This window comes from Mesocricetus auratus, unplaced genomic scaffold (genome assembly GCF_017639785.1).
Source record: "Mesocricetus auratus isolate SY011 unplaced genomic scaffold, BCM_Maur_2.0 Super-Scaffold_100019, whole genome shotgun sequence".
Lineage (NCBI taxonomy): Eukaryota > Metazoa > Chordata > Mammalia > Rodentia > Cricetidae > Mesocricetus > Mesocricetus auratus.
This window is the reverse complement of record NW_024429200.1, coordinates 8372435-8389977: the sequence shown is the minus strand read 5'-3', so window position 1 is coordinate 8389977 and position 17543 is coordinate 8372435. Positions and strand designations below refer to the sequence as shown.

Here is a 17543-nt window from a genome sequence, read left to right as displayed (position 1 = left end):
ACCATCGTCCTTATTCCTCAAATCTCTGGACAACCTTTGCTGGCTGCTGCAAATTGAAGGAAGACCCCAGATTGGCATCTTAAATCCTAGACTTTGCATAGTTCCAGTTCTTCCTTTTCCTCATTTCCTGACCATTTTAGATGCCACAAACTTTGACTGTTTTCTCACTCCTGGACTTTGGGCCATGTGTTAGCAGGGAGGTGTGACTACAAAGAAGCACAAAATAGGGCTTTGTCTTCAGTTCTGGCCCAGAGACAGAGAGAGAGACAGATAGACAGACAGACAGAGAGACAGACACACACACACACACACACAGAGACAGAGAGAGAGACACACAGAGAGAGACACAGAGAGAGAGAGATAGAGAGATCTTGAACTTCTTTGCCATTTTTGTTTTGAAAGACTGCAGGAACACAGAGGAATGAGAGAACTAGTTTTTATTATGTCAGTCTTCTTTTGGCTATGTGACAAGAGACCAAATTCTACAACCTTAATCTTTACAGGTAGGGAATTTCAATTGAGGAACCTGAGTGAAAGTCTCATGGCTATTCTGTAGATAGCTGCTATTTAAATCTAGCATTCTCATGTGAGTGTTCGACCCTGGTACTTACACCTTTTGCCATTCTGCCCCTCCATTCAGAATTACTTTTGTGATGTTCTACAGGCATAGTGCTGTGTTCTAATTTACATGCCTAAGAAAATAAACTGTGAAGCTATTGTTTTTCCTGACTAGAGAAATTGTTGTTAATTGAAATGTAAACCTCCATGTTTTAGCATCCTCTCCTTGAGGGATTTGGCTTAGTAAGAGGAGTTAGGTAACTTAATCATCTTGTCTGCCATATTGTCTATTCTCTCTGTGGTGGAGTCTACAGATCCAAACTGCACGTGTGCAGCTGAGCCAACTTCGATATTTTTGTTTCTTCTTCTAAACATTTGCAGTCAGAGTGGCAAGGAGAGTGATTTTATTGGGGCTTTGTTGGGTGTTACCTTCATCCCAAGTATGTTTTCCCAATCTTGTGTGGGTAGTGGAGAGTGCATGTGGATATTAACAGCATATTTATTTCTGGTAGCTTTAAATTGGGCAGACTAGCACAGATTCATGTTCTGCTCATGTGGGCAGCTTCTTGTTTCTTTTTTGTTCATTGGTACCCTGTGGAAACATCCTCTTATTGTTAAAGTTTTCCTGTTTTAAAGAAAGTGCATGCTGGTGAGAAATGTGCTTTACTTATCAACCATTTACTCTGGAGTTCACCTTACAGTGGGGAGGGGTTGTTGGAAATTGTAAATTTCTCTCTCCTTTATCTGGTTTCTCTGAAGCCCTTGACTTCACTGATAATTCTCTCTTCTTTTTTCTTCCAAAAATGTCTCTGGCCTCCTTCCTCTCTGGCATCTTGCTAATCATCTCTTTTCAATGTTCTTTTTCCTCAGAGTGTTGGCTGTTTCCCTCCCTTGCTGTCTAGCTCTGCAAAGTATCTCTGCCTCATGGTATCTTTCCAATACTTACGACTTTTACATTTCTAACATATGCTTGTCTCCTGAACTCCTGACTAGCATCTCAGGTACCCATTAAACTTAATATGTCTAGATCTAACCCAACAGTTTTCCTTCTAAATTTCTACCTTCATTTTAATCTCTGTACTTCTAGTTCCCTTTACCCCTTCTCCATCCATCTCTTTCCCTCTCCATTCTCTCAGAAGAAAATACAGCATCATTGGTGCTACTTGAGCTAGAACCCCAGACAAAGGAATCTGGAGCCCTTTGCTTTCTGTATTACTGTTCAGTTACCTCAGGTTGCTCTGTCTGTATTCAAATTTGATCATCATGGCATCTCTCTCTGTGAGGCTTCTAGATCAGGATGGCATTTCTGTGAGGCTTCTAGATCACGTAGTAATTCTTGGCTTTACAGTTGGAGACTCTTGGAGGAGTTGATTTTTTTTCTTTCATTGTGTGTGTGTGTGTGTGTGTGTGTGTGTGTTGTGTGTGTGTGTGTAAAATAAATTCTGGATTTAGTTTCTTCTTATTTTTTCGGTATTCTAGGTACAAGTCCTATGAAGCTGTGGTTTATAGTTTCTAATTTAGTGGGTTGAGTTTTTCCTTTCTTGGTGGTATCACTTAAAGTACAAAAACCAAGGTTTTCTCTTGTAGCTGCAGGTCTATTACTATTTACAGTTGTATTGCTATAAAGCATAGCTGAACTTCCTTGGGTTGAGGGACTTCATAGTTCCAAGTAGGTAGAACTGCTAGTCTAGCCCATCTCTCCTTCCAGCTAATACTCCACCTTTCTTCTTTGGAGCTGTGATGTCCTTCTTGGACCTTGAGCCTACATGAGTGCCTGAAGGCTGCCCCTTTGTCAGCCTTCATTTTATTAAGGGCTGCTATTTCCTCAATGTAAACTGAATGTGATCTTTCACCTCATTTCTCTAGTGGTCTTTCCTAACAGAGCTCTGCTTCTGATCATTCAGCTGCTCTGGTAGCTGGCAGATAAGATGCCCAGCTGTGGAGGGCAGTGGTCTTGGAGATTATCATTCTACTTAGTGTAGACAGCTCACTTCCCGTGCTTCTGCTCCCTTGCTGGTTCATAGTTCTGAACCCAGAACTTAAAGGTACTGGAATGCTGGACCAGTGCCTTCTGGACTTTTGAATGTCATTGATTAATTTGTTTTCAAACAATGTGAAGTTTAACATGGTCATTAAGTTTCCTGGATGATATAACCCCTATCATAACAGAAGCAATAACAGAAATATAATAACCTTGAGAGTTTATTATCAAGAGAGTTGCAAGAAGACAGTTATTTAAAGTCAATATATTGCTTTAATGTTTCTTATTTTGCTGTTTCTGGAAAATGCATATTGTTTACAGACTCACACTGGAGCCATAGTCTAATATATTTACCAGCAATTTTAAGTAGAAATTGGCCCACTTCAGTTGGCCTATTATTTTCTGTGTATGATCTCAGTTACAAGCTTTATATCAATTATTTCTTGTTTTGGCTATTGTGCTTAGTTAGCTAAGTCTTCTTTCTGCTGGTATTTGTATGGCTTTCCAAAACAGAAAAATGTGACATATGTGGATATAAATCTGAGCTGATTTTGAGAAGATAAAGTTATCTTTCAAAAGGTAAGATGACTCCTGTTTACTTACTCAATGTGTAATTTCTAGATTATGCAAGACTACTGCAGGCTGGGAGCACTACATAAAGTCTATTGATTCTCCCTCATTGAAATTACAATGTCAAATAGATATTAGAATTTTATCATGGTGTCATTATGGGCTGTCACATTGGCCCTATTTATGGCAGTGAAGTCTTGTTAATTGACATTGCCATGATACACTGTTGCTTTGCTGTTCTCCTTTGAGGTTGGCTTATCAGTTTGTTAAGGATCTGGGAACTGAGAAACATACAATGAGGCTCACGTTTAAAGGTTTTTAAATCCTCTTTAATGATATAGACATTTAATTTATTCAGCAAATATTTGTTAAACATGTTCTAAGTGCTCTTGAGTATAGAAATATATTGAGGCTATATAGGGAAAACAATATATTTATTTATCAGAGAGAGAGAGAGGGTCGCATAGACCAGAAGTTAGAAGCGTGGCTGGCTTCCAGGAGAAAAAGGAAGCCCCTTTTCCTTTTACTTCCTTTTATCTACCTTGACCCCGCCCTGTTGGGCGGATAGCTTTGTGGGGTTCACTCCTACAGAAATATATGATGTAGAATCTACTCTGAAAAAGTAATAATGGAGAGGGGAGGCAGAATACCTGTATAAAGGTAAATGTAGCCCATATATTTTAAGCTACATATGTAAGCCACATGTGGTAGATTCCTAAAACTAGGTTGAACTACTCTCCAAATTGAGAGGAGGAAGTAATTCCAGGCCTAAGTCATCAGTGAAGCTAGAAAGCCCAACAGTAGAGGAATGACTTTGTATCATGACAGAAAGCGCTGGGCTTTCTTAAATACACATCTGTATTCTAGAATGGTAGTGAGAGGTAGGCGGCTGAGTGCACTGGCTTGGAAATCAACTTTTGTTCTCGGACCAGCTGCCTTGCAACCTCATTTTGTGTCCTTGAGTGTATTGTATCGATGTAATAATATGTGTCCAGCATATCTCACTATGATAAATGAGATAACGCAGATGCCTAAGCTGCTCCTTGTAGTGAAAGTCAGATTGCTTAGCAGGTGTCTATTTTTTTTTTTCTCAGACACCTTAGGCCATGCATTTGAATGATAGTAAGCACATCTTCCCATGACTAACAGGATTAGTGTCCTTACCAAAGCACCCTGTTTTTTTGCCAGGGCATAGCATATTTTGTGTGATATCTGAACTGCTATCTAAAAAATTTGTCAGAATTCATTGGAGACTACGTATATGAATAGAGAGTAGTTGTGATTCTATAACCTCAAATATTCTAAAAAGGAACTGTGTTTGTTAGGCTGCTGGTTTAGGGACTTTACACTGGATTTATAAATTCTTAAGTCCTCTTCATTTAGTGACAGTAATATGGGACTAGATAGATTTAGAAGATTGCCTAGGTTGCATAGATGTTGGAAATCAAATCTGTTGGAATATGATATTTGTGTTGTGTACATGGAGATGTGCTTCTCAGTGGATCTGATATTTTTTTTTCTTTCAGGCTAGTAAACCATTTGTGTGTGACTGTATGCCTTTATGTAAATGTTATTTGTTTGTTTGTTTTTCCACAGGTTACTTCTAGAACTGCTGGAGCTGTTGTTTGACAAATTTAATGCCGTAGCCACTGCCCACTCTGTGGTGCTGGGGTACCTGCAGGACTCTGTTGGGACCCAGCCAACTCAGCTGGAAGAGATTAAATTATACGACATGGCAGATGTGTGGGTGAAGATCCAAGATGTGCTGCAGGTAAGGGCTTTGTACAAAGGCTGTCATCTCGATTGGGGACAACAGTGTGGAGTAATAGTAAACAGTGACCTAAATTATTACCCGAGGAAGCAAAAGCGGCATGAGGAAGCTTTCAGTGAAAGGGGATGCCAATAATTTCTACTATCTTTAAAAAGACTTCTAATACACTTTATTATTATTATTTTTAGTATTTGATCACACTTTAAAAATAACTGATTCTCAATCAAGGATATGTACTATTAGATTTCTGTTCACAAGTTCTTTACCTCATTGAAATTAGTCATATGTTTAGGTAATCATTAATCTGGCTAGTTAATAGAGGAAGATCATGAGTTTGAGACCATTCTGGGAATTATACAGAGTTCATTGCTGGCTATGACTATGGATTTCAAAAGAGAGAAAACAAGGGCTGGGGGGAGGGGAGACATAATAAATATTAACTGTCTTAAAGCTATTTTATGAACACAGCTGTGCTTAATTTTACTGACTGTTTTCTTATCATCACTTTTTCCATGAATTGGGTGAAATGACAGGACAGGAACTTATTCTGAGAGATGAAAATAAATCTGTGGGTTAGAAATTTATCACTTTTATTTGTGGAAGATTGAAGGAATATCATTACTGTTTGATATGATATTGCTGACATGGCATTTAGAAAGTGCATTATATTTTTCTCTTTGCCAGCAAGATGTATTTGATTTGTCCAGATGAAAATTAGAAGTACAATTAAGAGTTAGCTGAAACAAGTTTGACATAGCTAAGTAGAAATGGTAATATCTACTTAATATTAAAAGAGGTAAGTACATGTAGAGAATTGAAAAATATAACTGTTGGAATGAAATCACTTGCACAGAAAATAGGAATGTTTGCAGTGATAAATAAATCATGAATGCAAATTGCAGTCATTTTTGAGAATATATGCATGCTTCTGGTAGATTGAATAAGATTGATTCTTAGTAACTCATTTTCTAGACTTATTTTTGGGAATGAGGTGCAATGAATTTGCTCTGTTTAGATGGATTGAATCTACTTTTTCTGGATTCCTTTTACTGATATGTCAATTACTGTGTACCTGTAGTAGGCACTTGAGAAATGTGTATATTGGATTAAATATCTTTATGGTTTGTAGCTGGTTATTTAACACTTTGCATCCTGGTTTGCTTATCTGCCAATGGAAATGAAATGTGCTTTTCAGGGTACAAAGTAACATGATAAAGCAGTTTTAAATATTGTTGGACTTATAGTTCTTGTCATGTTGAAATTATCTTTTATAATAAGCAACTGTGGATCTGAATTTACTCAGACATGCAATACAGTTAACAGAAAGCAGAGAACAGATGAGTTAGTTCCACTTTGTTCTTGCTTCCTTTGGTGGGTAATTTTTAAACTATTGCCATAGAGAAGTCCAAAAGGCTATTTTAGCAGAGGAATCAGGAATTAGAGTTTAGGGATGCAGAGGCTTCTGAAATTTCTGCATTAGGATACTGGAGAGGAGGAAATTGCATGCAAAAAGAGCCCTACACAGCACATGCTTTAGCAAAAAACAGTCACTGTGGTACTGATTGCTAACTGGAGATTCTGATAGGGTATGCAAATGCTTGGGAATTGGGAGAGGACATGCCAAAGTATCCTGTGTTTCATGCCTTCGGAACATAGCCCCTTTAAACATAGGTCAAAAGTTAATTCCTACAACTAACCCCCAAAGTCTTCCATGAATGGAGCTGATCCACTTGTTAAATAATTGGCCGACAGATTTAAATTCTCTCTAAAGTAAGATAAACACATCTAGATTCTTAATAATGACGCACACTCACAAAGTCTAACATGCACTTATAATACTTGTGCAAAAGTCTGCGACAGTGACTTATAAGAAGGACAAAAATGGCCGGGCGTTGGTGGCGCACGCCTTTAATCCCAGCACTCGGGAGGCAGAGGCAGGCGGATCTCTGTGAGTTCGAGACCAGCCTGGTCTACAGAGCGAGTTCCAGGACAGCCTCCAAAGCCACAGAGAAACCCTGTCTCGAAAAATCAAAAAAAAAAAAAGGACAAAATTGGACAGAAATTTGTATCTGAAATGAAAACATCAACAGCAGAGTAAGTTGTGAATTGTATAATCTAGAGAAGATACTTCATCATAGGTTAATGTAATCCATTCAAACCAAAGCACAGAGTAACAATGGCCCAAAACCAAAAGTGGATAAAACCATTAGTCTCCCTGGTGTAATTTCTTCCAGTCTAGCAAATATGTGGTTGCAGTGGTAGAAAATTATTAGAAGAAATAATGGCCAAAAATTGTTGAAAAGTATAGACCCAAAGATCAAGAAGTCCAATCAATCCCAAGCAAGATTAATGCAAAGAAAATCAACACTAGATATGTTATCAGTTTCCTGAAAAACAAAGGACTAAAATCTTAAAATAACCTGGGAAAAAAAGACATATCACCCATAGGGGGAAAATTGATAAACATCATCACTGACTTGCGTCAGAGTCAGCAGAAGCCAGAAACAAATGAATGTCATTTTCAAAGTACCAGGAAGAAAGCATTGACAGTCTAGAATATTGTTTCAACTGCATGTGAAGATAAAATGGACATTTTCAGATGAATTAAAACTGAAAGAATTTAGATTTACACATAAGAAATAATAGAAAGTTTTTTAAGCTGAAGGAACGTGATACCAAATGGTAACTACAAGAAAAATAGGTAGGCAACAGTGAAGTACCATTTTCCTTATTTGTTGTCTTCTTTATCTTTTGATGGAGTTTAATTTGTGTTTAAAGCAAAACTAATAACCATATATGGTAATTTATAACATATGGGAGTAATTATGTAACAATAATTTCAGAAAGATTATATTTCTGGTAAACAAATCTGTGTTTAGCATAAGTTTCTTATAGCATATGTGAAGATGTATAATATTTAGGATAAATTATGATAAGTTCAGAATTTATAATTTAATCCCTAGGGCACTAAAACAGTAGAATGAATATACAGATAACAAACTTGCCAGAGGAGGTAAAATTAATCACTGAATAATTGATTAATTTAAATGAAATCAGGAAAGGAAGAAAAAAAGAACAAAGGAGAAAGAAAAGATAAAGAACAAAGCCAAGAGGATATGGTAGGACACAAATAGAAAGGTGTATACTAACTATACAAATATTAAATATAAATAACTAATCTTCCTAATTAAATAGCAACATCATACTGGATTAAAGACAACGAAAAACAAGACTCAGACATGCAAACTCAATAGATGTTTTTCATTTTATTATGTTTTAATCTTTTAAATAATTTTAAAGTTTTAGGAAAGGTTTAAGAATAATAATAATAATAAAAGATTTACTCATATACCTCTTTGTTGAAATTTGCCTTTTGTTGACATTTTACTATTTTACTAGTTGTCCTCATGTATAAAACACACACACACACACACAAACGTGCACACTTCTTTGAAAAACATCAATTTATGTTATCTATATATTCCAGTTTTATCATATGAACCAATAATGTAGCTGTTTATTTTTATTTAGACCAGTTGTTCAGAATAAGACATTAAATATGACATTTCCATACACAATTACAGCAATTTTTCTGTTCATGAAGTTGATGGGTTCTGTCTTTGCTTAGTAAAATGATTCTAATTCTGCCATGATGAGGAATTAATTAAAGTTATGAATAGTGCAAACAAGCTATTCTGTTTTCCTTTATTTACAGTGGCTTTAGCTTTATCAAATGTATATTGTTCCTACACTTTAAAAAGCAAAACCCATACTAAAAATGGTGATAATAACCTCTGGGTGCTGGTGGCGCATGCCTTTAATCCCAGCACTTGGGAGGCAGAGGTAGGTGGATCTCTTTGAGTTTGAGGCCAGTCTGGTCTACAGAATGAGTTCCAGGACAGGCTTCAAAGCTACACAGAGAAACCCTGTCTTTAAAAAACAAACAGTAATAAAAAGATGGTGATAATAAATGAAGCAAATTCAATTCCATTAGACATTAATATATAAAATATATAAATTATTACAATATGAATTTATGGCTTATTGAGTTAATCCTTCCATAGGTTAAAATGGATGATTTGGAGTATTCTATGATAGAGTGAAATATTTTAGCAGATTTAATGAAATACAATTATATGGTGTTATGTTTACTTATTTAAAATACAAGTTTTATTGCTTCTCAGCCTGTTGGCTAAAGTCAACTATAAAGAATAGTTTTCACAGTGTTCCGTGTGTTTATGAAATTGTGCAGCCATAGTTATAATCTAATTTTGAGACATTGTCTTTACTCCAAAAGGAAGTCTTGAATCTATTAGTAGTCATTTTCCATTCTCTACTCTAACACAGTCACATTAATCTCTACAAATGGCTTATTTTTATCATGGACACAGAGCACTCTGGTCTTTTTTATTATAGATCTTTAGACATTTTAATTTAATAGAAAACACACAAGATCTATTCAAGGCACTAAAATTTTGTCATTTCTATTCAGAATATCCTTAGCATGCTGATAACCAGGTCTATGTAGATTTCTCAGAGGTAGAGAATGTGAGGAGCCACATCACACAGCAACAGTTGCACTATTGGTCCAAAGCTTATGAGATAATGTCTGTCAGTGTGTGACATACAAAAAAACTAACCCAAAAAAAAAAAAAAAAACGTGTGGGTAAGGTTATTCAGGGATATGTAGAAGAAGATTTAGCCATAAGAGAAGGTTTATTTTATGGAGTTGAATAAAAGCTTTGATTTGGTTCTAAGTTATGGAAGAAGACCCTTAACATCATCTAGATGGTTTGTGAATTGTCTTCTTTAGTTTAATGGTTTCTGAAACTGTTTGCCCATCAGATTCACTTAGCATTGGCTTAGCTTCACCTATACTTTTTGAGTGAGAATCACTGTGGTGATTCTATGGTTTTTAGCTGCTGAGTTTATTCAGATATATTCATTTAATAAACAATTTGTGTGATCATTAATTCAGGATATTGACTACAAAATGCTTTTGAACCAGTAGCACAAACAGTACTCAAAAACATACTATTATGCAAATTTACTCCTACTTTTGATTTACTAAACTAGAGACTTTGAGAAAAGGGTGGAATCTTTGCTTATATACTATTGAATCTTCAGGAATTTGATTGGATTATAATAAGATAAAGGACGGTTATCCAGGTAGCAATGAAAATCCCTGAAAAGATCAGTGGAGGCTGTGAAGTAAGGCGGAAAAACTATTTTGGAGGACAGTGGCTTGTATTACTTAAGTTATAGTACTATATTTTGAGGTCTATGGCATATATTGCTTAAGATAAGGCCTAATAGTGAAATTAATACAGGTTTTGATGGTAGACAATGCTGAAAGAATGCGAAGGTGAAACAATGTGGAAGCTCTTTGAGCATGACTTGAGAAACCTGAAACATGACATGGTTGACCTGTCAGCTTCAGTTTCATTAGGTTACTTATTTTAATGATAGACTATGATTTATTATTGGGACTAACTAATAAATACTAGGGTGTAAATATGAGCACATGGTGGTCCATGGACTCTGGTAAAGCCAGAGAGAGCCTCCTATAGTATGCATTATACAGTCTGAATGACCCTTTACAAGCAGTGCCATAGGAGATCCTGGTTGGGAAATATCTGACTGCATGGCTGGTTTAGGATAAAGAAGAGTTTTCATGTAGAGTTTTAGGCGTAGGGCCAATTTAGTTTTCACATGCTTCTTGGAAGAATGATCTTTAGGCTAAAAATTATTGTTGAAGCATGAAATAATTGAAAATAGCAGACATCTGCATTTAAGCATGAATGAAAGTAAGATGACATGATGAATGGAGTTATAAATGTTTAAAGTTCCATTTTCAGTATTTCTTTGGATGGAAAATATTTCTTGCTAAAAAGTTTTTTAAAAAAGATATATGTAAAAACAGCAAATGAAGAAGGCAATTCTTGGCTTTTGAAGACGTCCACAGTTGCTTTCTGCTGGACTTGGTTTCCCCTGCAGGCAGAATCCATGTGTTGGAAGTTCATTTATCTCAGCATGTTTGTGTTTGGAGACAGACTTTGAGGAGATAAGGCCATAGCTATCCCAGTAGCAAGATGTGAGCCCGTGACCACACAGCGTTGTACTCCTTTTTGGCTCTGTACTCTTTTGAAACTGTGATAATAACTGTGACATTTTTTTTTTTACCCTTCTGAGCAGCAGTAGAACCTTCCAAAATGTCACCTATTTGGTGACATGCCTGTCAAACCCATGGCTGCACATTTTCAAGTGTGTAGGACTAGGGTTCACTGAAAACACAAAAGTATTCATTTCTTACAAGTTCTGTGTAGCACAAGAAATAAGAGGTCACTTTGAACAGTCTGATCCTCCTAGCTGTGTGATTCTGAAAAGATGCAATTTTTAAATATCTGATTTCAAAACAAAACTGTCCATTTAGCCATTGTTGGCTGAAAAGTGTAATTCTTTGGTATACTTAATAGTGTATACAGACTGAGGCAGTGGATCCTCAGTACTCTGTTTTCCTTTAACAGTCACTCCTGGAACAAGGCATTACTTTTCTACTCTTGTCATTTGACAGAGAATGTAAAATCATTTTACTTTGATAACTGCTGCATTACTGTATAAGTAGTGATAAAATTAACCTCATGGGAGGAGGGAGGGAGGAAGGGAGGGAGGGAGGGATGGAGAGACAGAGAGAGAGAGAGAGAGAGAGAGAGAGAGAGAGAGAGAGAGAGAGAGAGAGAGAGAGAGAGAGAGAGAGCACTTGAAGTTTGCTGTCAGGGAAGAAAATCCATGAAATTATTGGTACTGATCATGACCTAGAGGGGATTTTCAAGAAGACACACTGTTTCTATTTTGAATCTAGGGCTGAAAGCAGGTTATTCTTAGGTTTCTTTACATTTAGTGTTTTAGTTAACTGAGGATGCCCATCCTTAAAGTTAAACTAGCCTTTGAAAGTATTTCAGCCATACAACTTATGAGCAAAATCTTCAGACATAGTGTTTCTTCATTTCCCAGACTTGAAAGTTTTATCTATTTCAGAAAAATGTGGGTAGGCAGTCAGTGACTGGTTCTCTAGGAAGGTGCTTTTTTCAGAGTTTTGTTCTGTTTGCAGTGGATAAAATTAAACACTACAAAGTAGAATTCAGTTAACATTTGAAAGGCAGTTCACATGCTTTCCTCTAAATTACATTCAATTTGGATAGCACCGAGACCCTCCCTGTTTTGTGTCTTGTTTACTAATTGTTATAGCAGAAAGGGATGAGCAGTCAAGGAGATGACTCAGGACCTGGTGCAGATGTGGCAAATACCTGGTATCCAATGCTCAGTGAAGTGTGGCATAAATGGGGACAGTTAATATACCGAGCCATACTTCAGAAATTGGGCAGGGGATACCTGGAGTTGGTAGAATCAGGTTTAAATGAATTTGAGGTGTCAGAATTATTCATAGATGGTGGTAGAGACTCTTCTTTTTTGTTAAAGGACTAATATGATCAAAGGTTTTTTTTTGGTTTTACGCGACAGGGTTTCTCTGTATTGTTTTGGAGGCTGTCGGTCCAGCCTGGCCTCGAATTCACAGAGATCTGCTTGTCTCTGCCCCCCCAAGTGCTAGGATTAAAGGCGTGCGCCACCGCCGCCCGGCAATCAAAGTATTTTTTGGGTGATTAGTCTGACAATAAAGTTTAGCCCAAATTGGTAGAGAGGGAAATGTATGGAGAGATAACAATCAGAAGGTAAGTTTAGTTGTATGTTGTTGAGAAAGGCTGGGCAGTAAAGAAGAAAGGATATAGAAATTAGATATGTTTTTGAAAAACCAAACAGCTTTTCAAAACCTTTTTACATGATTCTTACACATGGAGATTTCCAAGTCAGAGGGAAAATTTAAACCCAAGTGATTGAGAATTTTGATGAGAAAGATGGTGGCTTATCCTTGTCATAGTTGAGCTATTGGAAGATACACCTATAGAACTGTTCTAAGCACCTTGATTGGACTTGGCAAGCTAGGGTAAGAGACCAATAGGTCTGTCTACCTGGGGTTAATAGCTGAGATGATACAGATGGACAGGTCATAATGGAAGGGGCGAGTGAGTCCTAATTGTCTCAGGTAGTCTGCAGACTGAGCTCTTTGTAGTTTTCATATAGGTACATTCTGAGGTACTCTTATCTGTTGCGTGTTTGTTTCGTAGGGCCTGATACAGAACATGGATGCAAATGCTTCTCTGGTTAGGGGTGGTGTTTTCTTTGGGCATCTAGTCTGACCCCTTTTGGAGGTCACTAGATTGGTAAGTGAGCCTGGAAGTGCTATCAAGACAGAGTGCACATGCGACACTGTGGTTGGGAGACTGGTTATCCTTTCCTAGTGTTCTTTGTCTTGGAATTCCTGTGCTCACTTGCCTGCCCTGCCTGTCTCTGAGTACCTATTGGTGAGACCACAGGTTTCTTGATGTCCTCTCTTGTTCTGCCAGAACTTAAGAATTGTGGTTTAGTAGGAACTATAAAGGCTGTGTATAATCATTAAACATGCCACCACTAAAAGGATTCTAATACATTCTGCCAAAGTTCCTCTTAAATTGCCTAACAGTGTCTGTTCACTTCTGTCTTTACATATCTTTTGCCATCAGATCTACATATATAATTCAAAGCTTAAAGAAGGGTGATCCTTCTTTATAGATGTGTTCAAATCCATCTTCATTTTTTTATCCTTAGTAAGATTATTTAGAAAATATTATGACATTTAAAGTTCAACTTTAATATTTTTCTTATGTCATTCTTAGATTCTCATAATTATTTGTTGTCGCACCTGCTGTGCAGCCTGCATCCGAGAATGTAGCGAGCTGGTCGGGATAGATGGCACAGAGACCGGTCGGTTGCTTTAAGAAAACTTTATGCTGAGCCCTATCAAGAGCTTTATAGCACTGAATTGTTTTCAGTAAACATTATCTCACAGCTGCCTGCTCCCAGGCCGAAGGGGAAGTGGGTTTCTGCTCAAGGTCTGGTGTCCCCACAATTTGTTGGTAGTTTCAAAGAATGATTCATATAAGAGAATGAAATACAGCTAACTGAAGGTTTTGTATGTTTTTGAAAATATAAAGTGAACAGTCACAAAAGCCATGCTTTGGACATGATTTCATGGGACGACAAGTGCTGCAGCAGAATGAAGTACAGCAGATGACGAAGGCCTAGCACCAAGTAGCCAGCCTCATGGGGGTGATGAATGACAGCACTGAGATATGTGTTAGCAGCTTGGTATGGCAATGAAAAAGGCCAGCACTATTTTTGGCTGTGATGCACCAAACAGCATGTCATAACTGAGTTGAGCTGATCATCCCTTTCCTTCAGTCCTCAGGAAGTGGCGTCTGGAGGCTGCTTCAAGCACCAGGCACGTGTCCTTGTGTCGTGTGTTGTGGTGTGTGTGTGTGTGTGTGTGTGTGTGTGTATGTGTGTGGTGTTGTCGGTCCCCCACCCCACCCCCACCAAGATAGGCAATTGAGTGAGAGTCCCAAACTCACCATCAGCGGTAACTGAGGACTTCAGATGGGACATATTTCGCTGCCTTTCCGAGGAAGTGGCACATTTGAGAATGTATTAACCTTTTCAGAGCTCGGGAGATGGTGGTGGGATAGTGTCACTGTAAAGTTGTTCACTAGAGAGTTTTGACTTCTCGTTAGTTGAATGTATTTAATATAGTTCACTTATAGAGATCACACACATACTTCCACACACAGCAAAGTATAAAAAAGACTATTGCTTAGTTTTCCAGTTGGTGTCATCCTTGTAGATCTCTGGAAATTTCGCTAGTGCCAGATCTCTCCTCAAACCTATAATGACTCCCTCTATTATGGTATCTCTCATCCCGCTTTCCTCTATTTCTCCCTTGACTTATCTTTCCTGGTCTCCTATGTCCTTCCCTCCCCTCCTCTTCTCTCCCTTTCTTCCCCCCACTTCCCCTCCACCCATGCTCCCAATCTGCTCAGGAGATCTTGCCTCATTTCCCTTCTCTGGGGTACCATGCATATCTCTCTTAGGGTTTCCCAGACTCTCTGGCAGTGGTATTGTAGGCTGGCACTCCCCTGATCCATGTCTAAAATCTGTATCTGAGTAAGTACATACCATGTTTGTTTTTGTGTGACTAGGTTACCTCACTCAGGATGGTTTCTTCTAGTGCCATCCATTTTAGGCCAGTGCTTTTCAAAGATAATTCCTAATCCTATGGAGACTGCCAGCCAGCCTACCTGAAGTACTTTGGGATCCAAAGACCTTTGGAGGTAGTGATTGATTTTTTCATTTTATTCCCTTTTCCCAGAATTTTGCTTTCAGGAGAAAGGGTGTTGAGCAGACTGTGTGCCCTTAGACTCTGTGTGGAAGTATGGTCTTGGGGCATTCCTTCCCATGTGGTGATGCATGGCATACTTTCCAGTCTGCCTTAGTAATAGCAGTGTCTGTTAAAGAAGGAAACTGGCAATGCAAACTCAACTTTAGTTTCACTGTTTGTGCTTTGTGTCCTTGTAGTTAACTGATCTAGGTGGGGAACATTGTTTTCTCAGCTCAGCATTCTATATCTTCACACTACGTAGTCAGCTGTTAGGTCTCCCAGTACTTGTCATGTTGTACAATTGTGTTCAAATCAATCATTCCTTCCTCTCTTTCCCCAATACAGCTCTGCCTTTCTGTTGCTTCTACTCTACATCTATCCTAATGCCTTTGCCCTCATTCCTAAGCATCTTTCTCATATGATTTGCTTTTTGTCTGAACCATTCATTTCCTTTCAGGAACTCTATGAACTTTTGCTCTTAACAGTGTACTCATTTGACTTTTGTATATTTCCTTTACTTTAAGCAAATTTAACCAGATTAAAGGTTGTCTCCTACACTCAGGACCATGACCATTTTACATCTTTTAATCTCTCAATGCTTATGCTGGTTGGTTTTATGTCAACTTGACACAGGCTAAAGTCATCTGAGAGGAGGGAACCTCAACTAGGAAAATGCCTCCTTAAGATCAGGTTGTAGGCAGGCCTGTGAGGCATTTTGTTAACTAGTGTCTGATGGGGAAGGGCCCTTGTGAATGGTGCTTTCCATGGGCTAGTTATCCTGTGTTCTGTAAGAAAGCAGGCTGAGCAAGCCTGAAGAGCAGACCAGCACCCTTTCATGACTTCTGTTTCACTTCCTGCCTTCAGGTTCCTGCCTTGTTTGAGTTCCTTTCTTGACTTCCTTAGATAATGAGCAGTGATTAGAAGTGTGACCCAAATAAACCCTTTTCTCCCCAACAATAGGAACCCTATCTAAGACAAGTTGTTTACAGGATATTATTGCTATGACAGACTTAGCCATGTTGTTTGGGGTGGGGGAATTGTGGAAGGACTTTGGAACTTTGGATGAGAAAAGCTGTTGAGTGTTGAGAACTCCAGTGAGCTATTCTTTAGGAGCTTGGAAGATAAGAATGTTGAGAGAGTGCAGACAGTAGGGGACCTGGCTTGTGAGGTTTCAGAGGGAAGCAAAGACTCTACTGCCATTTGTGTGCAGAATCTGGAGTGTTTGGGCAGCTGGGGCTGAAGAGTCAGCTGTGATTAATGAGAGACCAGAACCACTAAAGTCAAAGTGTAGCTTTGCTGGAGCAATGGATGCCGGTCACCTGTCATCAAAGCAGTTGACCATTTGAGAGAAGAGACTATATTTTATTGGTTGTTTCCCCACCCGAGTTTGACCCAGGTTGTTATGTGCAGTATGCCCTACTAAGTACTTACTCGGTGAATGAGTAGTAGCTGCTCAACACTTATCTGTGATTGGTTCATTGATTTACTCCAAACTGTATATTTATTTCCCTTAAATCCAAATGATCAGTTCTAATTTTTAATGTGATGGCATTGTGAGGTCAAAGTTTTTGTGAAGGGATTAGGTATTTTGTTATAATATCCCAAACAAGGATAAAATTTAGTTATAAATGCATTTCAAATGTGATGAACTTTGTAGACTTAAAAATATGGAACACAAGAATCATAAAATTGAAAGTGTAAAGTGCTCTAGGGGACCAGTTCTTTCTGCTCTCTCTAGACTAGACTGACTTAAATCTGTCTAAGAAGATCTCCATGTGGCAGCCTGACTTGGGACTGTTATAGGATTGTTACCATGTACCTCATGTTCAATCTTGGGTAGCAACATTTTCATTATGATTATGACAACATACTTGGAAAGATGGTACAACATTTGGTAGTAAGCTATGCTGAAATAACTATCCAAAAATTTCCTTTATTCTTTAGAAAAAGACATTTAAAATTCTGATTTTCTTATATTTACTATAAAAATTTTCTTTAATTCTTGTTGTAAGTGAAACTCATTTGTACTAAATTAAATCCATTTTTCAGCCTTTTGTTTACCTTCTTTAGTGTTTGCTGTCTCTTTAGAACCCTTGGAGACTCTATTCTTCAATTCTTTGAAGTAAATGTTAATTAAATAGAGCATGCATTTCACAGGAGGCAGAGTTACTGGTGAGTAGTGTCGTAGGTCTTCTGAGTATGGTTTGCAAGAGTTTTATGGTTCTCTGAGTGGTCAGGTGCTATTAAAATTTAAGGTTGTTTTTTGTTTTTTTAAAATATAACTCCTGACCAAGTGTACAGAACCATGCTAACATCATTGATGGTTCTTTCTCATAGTCAAAGAATTAAATAAA

At 37.8% G+C, this 17543-nt stretch overlaps 1 protein-coding gene across 4 annotated transcripts in view; it reads left to right on the top strand.

Moving 5' to 3' along the window:
• Exoc4 (exocyst complex component 4) overlaps positions 1 to 17543 on the top strand; it is a 695598-nt gene that overhangs the window by 91093 nt on the left and 586962 nt on the right. For all 4 annotated transcript variants that reach the window (XM_040728511.1, XM_040728513.1, XM_040728515.1 and 1 more), the window contains exon 7: positions 4706 to 4880. In XM_040728511.1, coding sequence (XP_040584445.1) covers positions 4706 to 4880 — 175 coding nt within the window. The remainder of the gene's footprint in view (positions 1 to 4705; positions 4881 to 17543) is intronic.